A 14,628-nucleotide genomic window follows, 5' to 3' on the forward strand; every position below is an offset into this window, starting at 1 on the left:
CCATCAGTAGTCAGATATCTAAATAGTAGAGTGGCCTGCTGTAGCGAGAGAAGATCAATGATTAAAATTAATTGTTTCCCATCAATGTACTAACAAATGCTAGCTTGGCATCCAAGATGCTGCTCAAGAGCCTCTTCCTCTGTGAAGCCCTTCTTGATGCCTTCCCCTGACTCATCCAAATTGAGCCCTTCCTCTTGTGGCCCATTGGCTCCTCAATAGATCCATACTTTTTGCCTGTCATATCTCAATGCATTTGTTCTGATCATCTCTGTGGGATTTTTGTTCTGTATGCACATACTGCCCCGAGGGGCAGGAGCTGTGTCTTAGTCCCCAGTGTAGCCCCAAACCCTGGCACAGTGCCTGGCACCCAGGAGATGCTCAATAAATTATTGCTACCTTAATACACGAGCAGCTTTGGGGATGAAAAGTGAAGTGCCCTGGTGACCCTTCTGTCATACTCATCCAGACCACCATGTTTCCAAATGTCTTCACATGCGGCACCCAGACAATTGCTCCTTTCCCCTGGCCTCACTAGGGAATGACTAATGTCTTGTTTGTTCAAGATCTGTGCGTGGCAGGGCCCCTCCCACAGGATATGGCCATATGGGCTGAATCTCTGGGTTGGGGGTGAGTTACGGGCACTAGGAAGATGCCTCCGGAATCAGTCCAGCATATCTCCACACTGGGAAGCCCCTGACCGAGATGTGACACTGTGTGCTATTTAGCAATTGTGTCCGTTTCCTTGTCTCCCTGTTGAAAGGTGGAACTTTGAATTCTAAAAGCTATGAGGATCAGCATGATATGCAATGGTCTTTAAGGCACACGTGAAGATCTCCATTCTGTTGTATTCAGGTTGGCGGGCGTGGATGAGGGTATGTGTGTGTGTGACAAGTATAGCCCCGCGTTCTGTATGTGACTGCAAATGTCCTTAACAAATGTGATATGGAGAGCAATGTGAGACCGGGTGTGTCTCCCTGTGTGCATCCCCAAGGCTGAAACTGTCATGATGTCGTGGTGAGTTTATGTGCTGGCACCTGTTTGTGTCAAGACTGTGTGTGAGCCTGCGAGTCGTGGGTGCGTATGTCTCCATCGCTTCCCGGCGTGAATGTGTGTGTGTGTGCATGCACCACCGCAATGTGCGCCTCTCTGTGATGCTGGGTGTGGGTGTGGCAGGAGGGGAAGATGTATGTCACTGTGTCTGCGGGGGTCCTGCCTCTGAGCCACCCTCAGCCCACCCTCCTCCCCTGGCTCCATGGCTCCCTCCCAAGCAGTGGCCCTGCCCCCCTTCTCCCTCCCAACCGGTCTGTGCAAGGGGGGGGAAGCTGGTGCTTCGGCCCCCCCACCCCTCCCCATCCAGGCCCCATAAATAGCAGCAGAGCCGGAGCCGGAGCCGGCGCCAGCGGCTGGAGCAGCAAGGGAGTCAGGGCCAGGGCCAGACAGCCGGAGAGAGGAGCCCCCGACTAGAGCCCAGGTGAGCCCACCCTTCATCCCTCGCCCAGCCCCAGCCCAGCCCAAGCCTGGCCCAGTCTCCATAACAACATCGCCCCCAGCCTCCAAAGAGGTCTCCAGTCCTGCCCAATACCCTCACCGTAACATGCTCCTGCCCGACTCAGGGGATCTGTGAGAACTGGGAGACTTGTGGCTAGAAGGCAGAGCCCACCCCCGCCAACCCAGACCCTCCCTCACGTATCCAAAAGGGCACACACTGTGGGGAGGGGGTACCCAGCCAGGGAAGGATCCCAGTTCTGAGGGACGTACAGGAACTGTCACAGCCTCCTGAAGACAGACACCCGACTAGGGGATAGACACGGGGTGGGGGCATCCAGACACACCAACGCACACTCGCCGAGGAAGCACGACACGAGATCAGACAGCCTCACCCTGAGAAGTGGACAGACACAGAGAGACGGATGGACCGGCCGTGAACTCGGGCCAGCGTACCCCTGCATGCTGCTGCCCGTAGCTCGGTACCACTGTTGGGGGAGGGTGGCGTGCGTGCATCCCACGGGCAGCATGGAGGGGGCCGAGGCTCCCCAAAAATCCTGTCGCTAAGAGACAGCACCAGTGCTGCCAAGAAGTGTGAGAACAGGGGAGTGGGGAGGAAAGCCAGTGTTGTCATCGTGGGAGGCACTGCCAGGAACCTAGAGAAGCTCTCAGCAGGGCCGAGCTCTGCTGCTCACTCTGCAAGCCCACCACCCCTCCCTTTCCATCAGCCAACCAGAAGGTGAGTCGGGGGAGGTGGATGGGGACAGCCCTGCAGGGCACCTTCCAACCTGTCTCCTCCTGCCCACAGCAGCCTCCGTTCCTGGCCATCCCCTTCAGACTTGCCGGGGCCCCTCCACTCCCCTCCCCGCCCCCTTGCCCCAGTTCAGCTTCCTCAAGCCAAGACTGAGTGCAGTGCTGGCTCAAACATCAGTCAGGAAATAGCAGAAGGTGCTGATGTAGCAAAAAATGTGAATCAATCGATTGCCTAGGAACCAAGGCTGCCGGGAACCCCTAAGCCCTCTCCAGCCCCATCCATGCATACAAGGCCAGCAGGGGTGACAAGAGCACTCACTGGGCTGTGCAGGAGTGAGAGGCTCAGAGCTCAGGGGAAGCCGAGTGAGGTCAGGGGGAAGAAGGTCCATGAGATGCCAGGGCCTCAGGAAGCAGGGTAAGGGGGTGGGGCCCAGGCTCCCAGAGACAGACCCCTCCTCCGGCAGGCATCCCCCTTCCAGCGGCCAGTGTCTGCTCTGTCCCCACAGAGACATGTCCGACCCAGAGATGGCCTGGGTGCCCGAGCCCCCAGCCATGACGCTGGGGGCCTCGAGAGTGGAGCTGCGGGTGTCCTGCCATGGCCTCCTCGACCGAGACACACTCACCAAGCCCCACCCCTGTGTGCTGCTCAAGCTCCACTCCGACGAGCAGTGGGTGGAGGTGAGAGTGGCTGGCCTCTCCTTCACGGACCTCTGGGACTGAAAGGAAGGAGGCTGGGTGGGGGCAGCCCCAGGGGACGGTCAGGACCCTCAGGGGCCTCTTCCAGTCTGTGTGGGTAACCCTAGAGATGCGGGTGCCATCGTTACACATGCAAAGCATTTCACATGGGCCAAAACTCATAGGGTCCTATGGGGTCCTGAGATGGCCCCCAAAGGCAGTGGCACTGCTTCCAAATATGAGAGCCCCTGAGGGCTGATGGTCCGAGGGGCAGGCAGCACCCTAAGCTCAGGGTTCAGCCCAGGGAGGGAGGAGCCAGTCTCTGGGGCACGGGAACCTGAGGAAAGCTGGCAAGACCGGCGGGGAGGGGGGGGGGGGTGGGGGGGGTGGGCAGGGGTCCAGGACAGAGCAAAGCAGCCCGATTCCCAGAGGTGGGCTCCCCTCCTGCTGCAGGTGGAGCGCACAGAGGTGCTGCGCTCCTGCTCCAGCCCCGTCTTCTCCCGGGTGCTGGCCCTGGAGTACTTCTTCGAGGAGAAGCAGCCCCTGCAGTTCCACGTGTTTGACGCTGAGGACGGATCCACCAGTCCCCGCAACGACACCTTCCTCGGCTCCACTGAGTGCACCTTGGGGCAGGTTTGCATTCCCACCCCCACCCCCACGGTTCTGCCTCCAGAAGCCAGAAGAAGACAGAGTAAGCTGCGGAGTTAGTTCAGTCGGGGGGTTGGATCCCATCTCCGCCATCCGCCCGCTGTGCAGCCTTGGGCTAGACATCTAACCTCTCTGAGTCTTAGTTTCCTCATCTAAACAATGAGCGGTCACAGTGCGGTCTCTTAGGGTTGCTATGGAAATTAAGTCCAATTCTAGCCCAAGTGCAGCCCCTGTGAGTGACCAAAGGGCGCTTATTACCCTGTCCCTTGTGCCCTGGCCAAAGCAGGTGGGGGTGTCACAGCTGGGTCTCCCTCCACCTCCATCCCCAGATCGTGTCACAAACCAAGGTCACTAAGCCTCTGCTACTGAAGAATGGGAAGAACGCGGGCAAGTCCACCATCACGGTAGGCAAGGTCACCGGTACTCACCCTTGGGCAGGGCATTCAACACCCCTGCAGGGACAACCATGGTGACATCCTGCCCCCAGGGCTGGCCCCCACCTAAGGGAAAGGGCTTTGTGGGGTGGCATGGGGGAATCCTGCCACTTGTATCCCCCTTGCAGATTGTGGCCGAAGAGGTGTCTGGCACCAACGACTACGTGCAGCTCACCTTCAGAGCCCACAAGCTGGACAACAAGGTTGGAACCCCAGAGTTTAGGCCCCCATCTCCACTGTTAGGTAGCCTAGCCCTCGGGGTTAGGCGACCCCCCTTCAGACCTCACCAGGCTCAGGGGCCCTTTCCCCCTGTGTCTCCAGGACCTGTTCAGCAAGTCTGACCCTTTCATGGAGATCTATAAGACCAACGGGGACCAGAGCGACCAGCTGGTCTGGAGAACGGAGGTGGGTGCCCGAGGCTGTGGGGAAGGCAGGAGGAAGGGCAGAGTAGGTGAACCTAGACCGGGGATGACCAGCTCTCTGTGCCTCTCCAAGGTGGTGAAGAACAATCTGAACCCCAGCTGGGAGCCATTCCGTCTGTCCCTGCACTCCCTGTGCAGCTGTGATGTCCACCGGCCTCTCAAGGTGAGGCCCCACGCGTTAGGGCAGCCTGGCAGAGCATCCAGCCCCTGCCCGAGACCATCCACCTGAGGGTGCAGGCCCCTCTCTCTCCCCCTTACCCGCTGCGGTATAAAGAACCAGTCACAGCTCAGTGTTCCTATATCAATGTTCCTTCTATCAGAGGCCAAGTCCCAACCAGACCGAGCCAAAGGACGAAGTTCACAAGGGGCTTCTCCGGACAGGTTGAGGACATCTGTTTGGGCCTAGTGACTGTTAGGGCCCTACTTCCCTGAGTCTCTCCTCCTGCCCCCACTGAACCACTGCAAAGCCTCTCTGATCCTGACCAGCCCCTCCTCCTTTCCCCGTGCACTTTCAGTTCCTGGTGTATGACTATGACTCCAGTGGGAAGCATGACTTCATTGGCGAGTTCACCAGCACCTTCCAGGAGATGCAGGAAGGAACAGCAAACCCTGGGCAGGAGGTACTGCAAAGACTGCCCCCCCTTTCCCCAAGAATCTCACCAAGATCCCTGGGAAAATCCTAAAGGAGATGCCGAAGAGCCCCTCACATGCGATAGGAGGTGGAGAGGGTGGGAAACTCAGGGCTCAGCCTAAGGACTGAGCCATGAGGGTCCTGCTCTGGGAGGCTCCACTGCAAGGGGGAAGAAAGGTGCCATGATGAGACCCTGGGCTTGTGGGGTATGTGGGGTCTAGATGCAGTGGGGCTGTATCAACCCCAAGTACCGGGACAAGAAGAAGAATTACAAGAGCTCAGGGACCGTAGTGCTGGCCCAGTGCACGGTAAGTCCCAGTGCCCATCTCAAGCCCTTTCCCACCCCCTGCAACCCCCATGGCAACCTCAGATTCAGCCTTGCCCTCGTTACAAAGAGCATTTCTGTGCTCCTGGGAACTGAGAACCCTCGTCCTATCCACCACCAACTTCAGCCTCAAAAACTCTGGCCCCTCCATTTCCCCTGCAGAAGCCCCACCCAGCTCCCTCCTCAAGGGACCAGCATTCCACCTTACCTGCCCTCTCCCCACCAGGTGGAGAAGGTGCACACCTTCCTGGATTACATCATGGGGGGCTGCCAGATCAGCTTCACGGTAAAGGCCTGGGGGCGGGGACGCAGCCGAGGGGGAAGGGCCAGGCCCTAGTGAACAGAGGAGCCCAGAACCCACACTGCCCTTACTTGGACCTCTCATGAGCCTTGGGGTGGTCAGCTTGTTCCCCTCCCCCGACTCCAAGACGAGGCTACCTGGGGGCTTGCTCAGATTCACCTTAGTCCTCCCGGCAGACGCCAGCTCTGGCCTAGCCTCCCTGGTGGCTCTCATGGATGCAGCATATCCTCTCCCCGTCTCCACCAGGTGGCAATCGACTTCACGGCCTCCAACGGGGACCCAAGGAGCAGCCAGTCCCTGCACTGCCTGAGCCCCCGCCAGCCCAACCACTACCTGCAGGCTCTGCGTGCAGTGGGAGGCATCTGCCAGGACTATGACAGGTAGCAGGAGATGGGGTGGGGGGTGAGCAGGGATGCCTTGCCCGATGGGCCCCCATAGCCTTTTCTTCTCCCCAGTGACAAGCGGTTCCCAGCGTTTGGCTTTGGAGCTCGCATCCCACCCAACTTCGAGGTAGGCTGGGCAAGGGTAGGAGAGGAGATGCTGGGAGACTCAGACAGGAAGGAAAAACATCCCCTGGCTGGCCTCACCTTCCCCTCACAGGTGTCCCATGACTTTGCTATCAACTTTGACCCAGAAAATCCTGAATGTGAAGGTAAGAGAGGAGACTCCCACCAGCCCCGCCTCCCTTCATACAGCTTGCTGCCCACTCCTGTGCACCCCATGCAGGAGCATAGAGTCCATTCCCATGGGCCCAGCTCCCTGCCCCTTCATGCTTCCAGTGTCTGCCTGCATTTGGTAAGACTTTCAGCCCCTGACCAGATATCTGCCCACCCAACTCTACCAGCACCTGAACCATCCAACTCTCCTGCTTAGTGAGGATCATGGTGGCAGGGCAGTCCTGAGACAAGGAAATGCCTCCTTACTGTAGGGAGTCTGGAAGAGCTCCCTGCTAATCTCTGCCCTCTCACCTCTTTGCCCACAGAGATCTCAGGGGTCATTGCCTCCTACCGCCGTTGCCTGCCCCAGATCCAGCTCTATGGCCCCACCAATGTGGCCCCCATCATCAACCGCGTGGCGGGGCCAGCTCAGCGGGAGCAGAGCACTGGCCAAGCCACGGTTAGGTGTCCTGCGGGTGGAGCCGGGGGTGGCGGGTGGGCGCCAAGGCCGCAGAGCTGACCCTTCCCCCACTCTGTCTGTCCTCAGAAGTACTCGGTGCTGCTGGTGCTCACGGACGGTGTGGTGAGCGACATGGCTGAGACCCGCACCGCCATCGTGCGCGCCTCCCGCCTGCCCATGTCCATCATCATCGTGGGCGTGGGCAATGCCGACTTCTCTGACATGAGGCTCCTGGATGGAGACGATGGTACCTTGCGTTGCCCCCGAGGGGTGCCCGCGGCTCGCGACATCGTCCAGTTCGTGCCGTTCCGGGACTTCAAGGATGTGAGTGCCCGGATCCCCCTCCCGGCTGAAGGGCTCCTCAGTTCCTCCTGCCCTCCAGATCAGACCCATCTCTCCCACCTGATTGATGTCCCGCGAAAGACGCGGGAATCCAGATGGCCACCCGAAGCTCCGCCCCTCACCTGAGCCCCGCCTTCCCTCACTCTACCTCCGCTAACCACTTCCCCACCCCAACCCCGACCCAGGCCTCACCCTCTGCGCTAGCAAAGTGTGTCCTGGCCGAGGTGCCCCGGCAGGTGGTGGAGTACTACGCCAGCCAGGGCATCAGCCCCGGGGCTCCCAGGCCCTCCACGCCAGCCATGACCCCCAGCCCTAGCCCATGACTGCCGACTACCTGACGGACACGCCCTCAGTCTTTCAGTGAGTCCTGGGACACTAGAGGGTAGGGCTTGGTGGAGTCCATCTGGGCTGGGTGTGTGGTGTAGAAGAGGGTGCTTATGACTATCCCACTCTCCCCCAGGTGCCTGTTCTGACCCTTGTGACTCAAGAGACCATGCCTCTCCCTCTTGGACCAGGTGTGCCCTCTGGGGGCCGGAAGTGAGTGGTGAGCCCCACCCCATCTCTTCAGGCCCCAGAACCCTCAGCCTCATGTCCCCTCAGTGATTTTCTTCAGTGATCCTGACTTTCTGGCCATTAATAAAGGGAAGCACTCCTAGCACCTCAGCCTGTACCCATCATGTGTCAGATGCCCATTGGGCCATCCATAGCACCCTACACACACCATTAAGAAATGGGGACCAGCACCTTTTGAACTCTGAGCCAGAGATCCCCAGGCAGTCTGGTATCTGCAGTTTCACCCCAACTATGTGTCAGTGAGATCTGAGGAGTCCCTACCCTCACCTCCCAACCTTGGGGTGGGTTGTGGGGGTAGGGTGGGGTGGTAGCCCAGGCTCCCTGGTGGTTAATTACCAGACATGGAAGGGTAATAAGGGGCTGTCAAAGGGGTAAGTCGATGCCCTCTTAAGCTGTCTCCAGAGAATCCTAGCTGAGCCCCCCAGGGGCTGAACTCCAGCCCCCACACAGCTGTGGGGCGGGCTGTGAAGGGGGCAGTAGAGGACTGAAGGAGGGAAGCAGGTCTGCTAGTGAATTATGAATACAGAGGGGGTATCTAAGGTCTGTGCAGCCTGATTTTCCTGGTGCATGAGTGTGTGTGTGTGTGTGTTCATGAACTGCATAGGCCTTTAGTGGTTCAGAAGTCCAGCTGTATACATTTGTTGTTGTTGTTGTGCCTCGAGGTTTGTGGGATCTTAGTTCCAGAGATTGAACCCAGACCCCCACAGTGAAAGCTCTGAGTCCTAACCACTGAACCACCAGGGAATTCCCTGTGTACTCTTTATACTATGGACAACAAACATCGCCATTTAGCACGTGTGAAGCTTTGTGTTTAGTGCTTTAAATGTGTTCACTCTCACTAGGTAGTTACCATTATCTTCCCCATTTTCCTGACAAAGCAAATGAGGCTTGACTGAAGCTTACCTATGGTCAAAGAAGAACTAATAGGCCTAGAACTTGAGTCTAGGCCCATAAGAATAAAGGGCCCACACTTAATCATAAATGTGCAACTTCCATTTGCAGTGTACCCACGTGACCCACTTGTGACCCCAGGGTGTGTAAACATGGCCCAATTATGTGTATGGGAGTAGATGTCTATGGATGGGCATCTCTGCCCTTACGTGTGTCATGGAGGGCCTCAGCCAGTTAAAGAAGGCGGGTAAGAATGGTGGTGGGTCTAGATCACAGCTGTAGAGAACACATGAGGATCCAGGGGATAGCCAGAGTGACAGGAGAAGAGCTGGGCTCCTAGAAGGACCTTCCCTGCGCCAGCCTCTCCCTTCAAGGATGCCAGTGAAAGGGGATGGAGGAGGAGGTGCTCAGGATGCCATAAGCCACTCATAGAGGAGACAGAGCCCAAGGGGGTAACCAGTGGTCAGTGGTGGGAAATAAGAAGAGAAAGAAAATTCTGATGGAGATGGAGGAGAGGACTCTCATCACAGGCTCCTGAGTGGAGGAGGGATGAGCTGGGGTAGAACTAGAGGACGGGAGGAGGGAACAAGAACAGGGATGGGAAGAGACAGCTGGGGAGGGGGCGAATAGAGGGGGCAGAAAGGAAGAGAGACATATGGGAGTTTCTTCCCCCATACCCAGCTGCTTCTCTCCATTTATTATTTGTCCCTTAGAGGACCTACCACTGCTGCTAAGGTAACTGCTCCCAGTCCAATGCCTCTCCTCTACCCAGAGCCCCACCCACTCTCTGTAGGCTGCTGAACTCAAGGGCTGGGTTACCATGGCAACTATGAGCCATCAGGATAGCCCCAGGCAGGCCTGGCTGGGTCACTACTGTTCTTGGGCTTCTATGCAGTGGAGGTGGGAGCGGGAGGTTCGATCTGGCCCAATCCCCGCCCCCCACCCCCATTTCAATTGGGCCTTAGAACTGTGATGCTCCACTCAGGCCTGGTGGGGGCTATCCAATCTCTTTCCCCACACCACACTTTGTATCTCTCTCTCTCATTCTCTCTCTCTCTCACACACACACATATGCACACACACACTTACACAGGCCTGGAGCAAGGACATAGAATAAACACTTCTTAAATCGCAAGAACATCTAGCCAATAGCATACGGTTGTGCCTAGACTTCACGTTTAATTCACAAAAGCTGCATTCTTTCAGCTCCTTGACAGGCTGGGGACAGTCTCACCTCAGCCCTCGGAGAGGCGAAAGGGAGCAGGGGCAACCTATGCAGGTCTGGAGGCCAAGGCAGCATGGAGGGAGCAACCCAGAACCAGTGCACAGTCTCATCCAGGGCCTAGGCTGCAGTCAGGAAGCTGGAACAGGGCAGGAAGTCCCTTTATGAGGCTGAGTCGAGGGATTCTCGGGGAGACCCCTGGGGCTTCCACGCTACGGAGAGGCCAGAACTGGAAGGATGTCAGAAGTCATCCAATCAAGTGAGCATTAGATGAGGTCATCAAAACCCAGGGAGCCAGTGATTTGCTCAAGGTGCCAGAGGTATCCTGTGGCAGAGCTGAGACTAGCTCCCAGGTTTTCAGACTCCTGCTCAGGGTCCTCTCCCAGCCCACACCTACCACCCCTGGAGCTCCTCTGATCTTTGCTGCTCTAGACCTTGGAGGCCATGGGGTTAGCTAGGACAAAAGCCTCTTGAATCAAGTTTCTGGTCTGTCTTGATAATGGGAATTGAAATCTTGAAAATGCAGTTGTCCTAAAATGGGGAGGTTACAAGCCCTGGAATGAAAACATAGCCTCATTGCTAATTACCACCTTACTGCACTACAGGTTGAAAGCCTTGAATTAAAATCTAAACTGATCTGGGAGCAGCAGGACTCCCTCACCTCCCATTCACTGTACGTCATCCACACCTCCTTGCGGCCCGCCCCCTACACAATGCCTGGCACTGACCCCCGCAGATTTCAGTGACCCAGTCCTATAGAGTGGGGCAGAAAGTGAAGGGTTTCTGTGCACGTCCTGCGTGAGGGAAGGGGACCCCTCTCCCAGGAAATGACCAGCATCTAACCTCAGAGCATGCCTTGAGGGTCCAGGAAGTTTGGGGATACTTGTGTGGTCATCCAAAGGAGTGTCTGGCACCAGAAGGCGTTCAGTAGCCATCTAGTGAATGGCACAGGCGCCTCCGGCGTGGTGCACACCGCCCGCCCACCTACTCCACCACTCGGTGGCCAGCGGCTCAGAGGAAGAGGTGGGCGTGGCCTCTGGCCCCAGGCCGCTTGGGGCCAGCAGTTCACAGCGAGCCTTGTAGAGGTCGCGTTCCCTAGCCAGGCGGGCCACTTCGGCGCGCAGCGCGTCCAGCTGGGTGGCCAGGCGGGCGCGCTCCGCCTCCAGCCCCCGCCGCTGTTGCAGTCGCTTGGAGCGACAGGCCTGCGCGTACCCGCGGTTCTTCAGCGTGCGGCGCCTCTGCTTCAGCCGCAGCGCCTCGTCGCGCCCGCAGCCCCGCAGCTGTCGGTTTAGCTCCCGCACAGACATCGACACCAGCGCCGCGTCGGAAAACCGCTCCGCCAGCTGCAGAGAGAACCGGCGGGTCGCGGGTGAGCACAGGCTCCCGCCTGGCTCCAAGCTCCGGTGGCCCCGCCCACCTGGCCCCGCCCCCGGCTCCCAACTTTACCTGAACATGCGCCTTCCCTGAATCTATCCTGCAGCCTAGATCCTGTTCCAGGTCCCAACACGCTCTCCACTGCCCTCCACCATCAGCAAGGGTCTTCGACCCCTTTGGGTGGTCCCCGCGTTTCCCACCCACCTTCTGGCAAGCCAATCGCGCGCCCGAACCCCACACCGCCTTTGCCTTTGCGCGGTCTTGAGCGGGGCTCCTGCCCTATGTGTGTCCCAGGGCAGACAAACCCTGCCCCTCCAACACGCCTCGCTCCCCTGTCCTCCAACACACCTCGCTCCTCAACCCTGTGACCCTCAAAGGATTTGGATTATGTCTTAATGCCCTCAACGCCCCCATCTGTCTATGATTAATGGGATGAGTCGCAATCCTTCCTGAGAAGACTGGGGGCTGGGGAAGCACGAAGTCTTAAAAAGGCCAACTTCATTCTGGTTCCTACAGTTTCAACTCCACTCCATTCCACGCACAACCGTTTCCCGGTTTCCACAAACTCAGTATCTATATACCTGCCCGTAATCAATCATTCCTGATGCCCTTTAACTCTCAACTCTCCCCTTTCAGTTGGTCCTCTTCTAACCTTGTCTTCTCCCTCTTCCTCCCGTTTAAGCCCACTCATTTCTCCCTATTGGGGGGTGGGGGTGGGGGGCGCAGAACAGTGGTTTTCTTTATCTGATATCTTCTAAAGGTACTTCCCTTCTCCTGTCCTTTGTTCCTTTCCCAAACTGGTAAGCCTCTCCAGGGACTCTCCTTCCTCTCTGGGCTGGCCTCCCTTCTCACCCTCCCCGCTCCCCCCCCAGCCCTCTCACTGACCACTCACCTGGGCATGCTGGGCTCCTGTCTCCTCTGGACTCCCTGGGTAGTAGGCATGGGGCCCTTCAACAGGGACTGGGCTCTGACCCTGCAGCAGCTCCACAGCCTCCTCAGGACTTAGCCCCAGCGCCTCCCCGGCCCCCAGCTGCTGCTGCAGGGTGGCCAGCCAGTACAGCTCCTCCAGGCCTGGCCGGGTGCCCTCGGTGGCCCCCACCATGCCTGGCTCACTGAAGGTGGGTGAAGGAGGCACTGAGCTGTAGGGTGTGGAGCCCAGTGAGGCTGTCGAGGGGCCAGATCGCCCCTCTGAGGGTTCCCGCTTTACCTCAAACTTCATCAAGTCAAAGTCATTGACATATTCCATGGCCAGGGGACTGGGAGGCAGTGCCATTCTGGGGCTGGATTAGGAGGGGTGCACCTGCAAACAAGAGGACAGGTTCGGAGCACCTGGAGACTTCCTGCCAGTCTCCTCCCCCAAAGCCCAAGTGCCATGGAGACAGAATTCTGGAAAACTGGGGTGATGGCACAGTCTGTTCCCTGCATAGTCGCCTCCAGGCTGAGATACAACTTCTTAGGTGGCAGGGGCTCCTGACCAGGGGCCAAGCTACTTAAAGCCTGAATGAGAGAGGAGATAGCACGGCCTCCAGCCTGCTGGTGCCTCTGGGATCTATGAAAAACAAGAAGAATATGGCAGCACTCCCAACTCTAGTGCTGGGACATGCTGAACGTCTCTGTCATCTCAAGAGGCATCATTTCATTTCCAAGCAATTAAAAAAAGTTGCTTAATTAACTGTGACAGAGAATGTGTATATTTTAGGGCAATGGCAAGGCACATATGCTGTGGATTTTAATATAGCTGGATCACATGCTGTAATACCTCTCTCTCTCAGAACACCCAGGCCAACGCCTTGCACGTAGAAGACCCTCAGTGCACATTCATTCTATGGATTAATCAACGAGCAAGAGACTCTTCAAGGAAAAAAGGTCCCAGAATCAATTCTAAAAAGATCAGGACAGAGTGGTAACCATCTTTCCTCAAGACCAATCTCTCCAAGGAAAACCAACCGAGATTAGTTTTCCTCCTTCCATCCAGGACCTAAGACATGTGAACTTGAACAGGTCACCTTCCCCTTCTGACCCTAGTTTCCCCTTCTGTTCAAGGAAGGTAGTTAGACTTTAACAATTCTCAAAGAGTGTTCTGCAAAACATGAAGTCTGAGAAATAGCCAAGGAGGGGGTCTATGCTCAGATCATTTTGAGAAATGCTACCTCCAATCCTCACCTCTTGCAGGTTCACAGAACACAAGCAACATAGTCATCTGAGAAGTCCTTCAGTAAGCCATCTGCTCAACTTCAACAGAGTTGAACCCCAAACTTGTGTCACCCAGGAACCCTCCTCTCTGTTATCAACCACAGAGCATGTGCCCACTTGAGGCACCTCTGGCTAGGTGACCTTGGAGAGACTTCCCAGCCTGGAAGTCCCAAGCTTGAGCCCAACTCCCAGTTCTAACAGCCCCAGGAGGGACAAAGCAGGGACTTCCCTGTAGCTCAAACAATAAAGAATCTGCCTGCAATGCAGGAGACCAGGGTTCAATCCCTGGGTCAGGAAGATCCTCTGGAGAAGGGAATGGCAATCCACTCCAGTATTCTTGCCTGGAGAATTCTATGGACAGAGTAGCCATGGGGTTGCAGTGTCGGACACGACTGAGCAACTAACACGCACACTTAGCCCCAGGGTTTAGAGTTTGGCTCCATCTTCATGCCTCAAACCTAGGTAGCTGCTTTCCAACCACATCTCAGGCCCCCAGGTTCTGCCCAGAGAGGCAGGAGGAAGAACAAGGCCTCTCTCTCTTCCTGTCCCAGGTGTTGCCATACCTCGTGAGCTCCTCACCCTTGAAGGGTAGAGGGGATGGGAACAAAAACACACATTGAAGGAACTGATCTTTGTCAGAGAGAAGGTGAGACAGAGAGAGGTGTCCAGACAGAGTTGGATGAAAAGATAAGTGAGGAGGGCTGTTTTTCTTTCTGATGTGACAGCAGTGAGGGACCTAAAGCCAGTTGAGGTGGGAGTAGAGCAGGGGGCAGAAATGTGAAGATTCCTGAAAACAGAAAACAAAAAGCCCTACAAAAAGCCGATAGCAGGTGTTGGAGGAGGGGGCTCTAGGTGAGAGGGCTGGCACCCAGGGAGGCCTCAGATATACTCACTTTAGGAGTGGCAGAGATGATTGGTCAAATGTCAGAGCCAGGCAGGCACAGCTTCCCCAGAGAATGGAGGCCCCATTGAGCAGGGCCTGGCACCTCTGTGCCCACTGGGCACTCTTAAAGGGCCAGCTCTCTTAGGTCATCCATGGTTCTCAGGCCTCCAGCCAATGAGGTGAGGGGATCATTTGCATATCTCATTGACCTGGGAGGTTGCAGGAAATGAGAGCACAAGTCTGCCTGGTCTCAAAGAAGGGAAGGGGGCATCTTCCCCAGCAAAGCATATCACAGATGGTCCTACTCACTGTTCCCCGTTCCCCAGTACAGAGTGCTACGTTGGCCCCCATCGGCACCCT

At 56.9% G+C, this 14,628-nt stretch overlaps 2 protein-coding genes across 2 annotated transcripts; one reads left to right on the forward strand and one right to left on the reverse strand.

Moving 5' to 3' along the window:
* The first annotated feature begins 1,365 nt into the window (after window positions 1-1,365).
* On the forward strand, window positions 1,366-7,455 carry CPNE6 (copine 6). The gene is made up of 16 exons (XM_068963861.1): window positions 1,366-1,471; window positions 2,747-2,916; window positions 3,367-3,546; window positions 3,891-3,965; window positions 4,124-4,198; window positions 4,317-4,400; window positions 4,491-4,580; window positions 4,933-5,037; window positions 5,270-5,356; window positions 5,600-5,659; window positions 5,921-6,054; window positions 6,130-6,184; window positions 6,275-6,326; window positions 6,657-6,790; window positions 6,878-7,114; window positions 7,318-7,455. Exons 2-16 carry the CDS (start codon window positions 2,749-2,751, stop codon window positions 7,453-7,455), a joined length of 1,674 nt encoding a protein of 557 aa, XP_068819962.1. The 5' UTR covers window positions 1,366-1,471; window positions 2,747-2,748.
* Window positions 7,456-10,829: 3,374 nt separating this feature from the next.
* NRL (neural retina leucine zipper) lies at window positions 10,830-12,465 on the reverse strand. Its single transcript, XM_068966163.1, is given in 3 exon segments — window positions 10,830-10,867; window positions 10,870-11,161; window positions 12,085-12,465. Coding segments are annotated over 3 exon segments (711 nt in total).
* Window positions 12,466-14,628: the final 2,163 nt, after the last annotated feature.

The sequence above is a fragment of the Capricornis sumatraensis genome, chromosome 2 (assembly GCF_032405125.1).
Source record: "Capricornis sumatraensis isolate serow.1 chromosome 2, serow.2, whole genome shotgun sequence".
Taxonomy (NCBI): domain Eukaryota; kingdom Metazoa; phylum Chordata; class Mammalia; order Artiodactyla; family Bovidae; genus Capricornis; species Capricornis sumatraensis.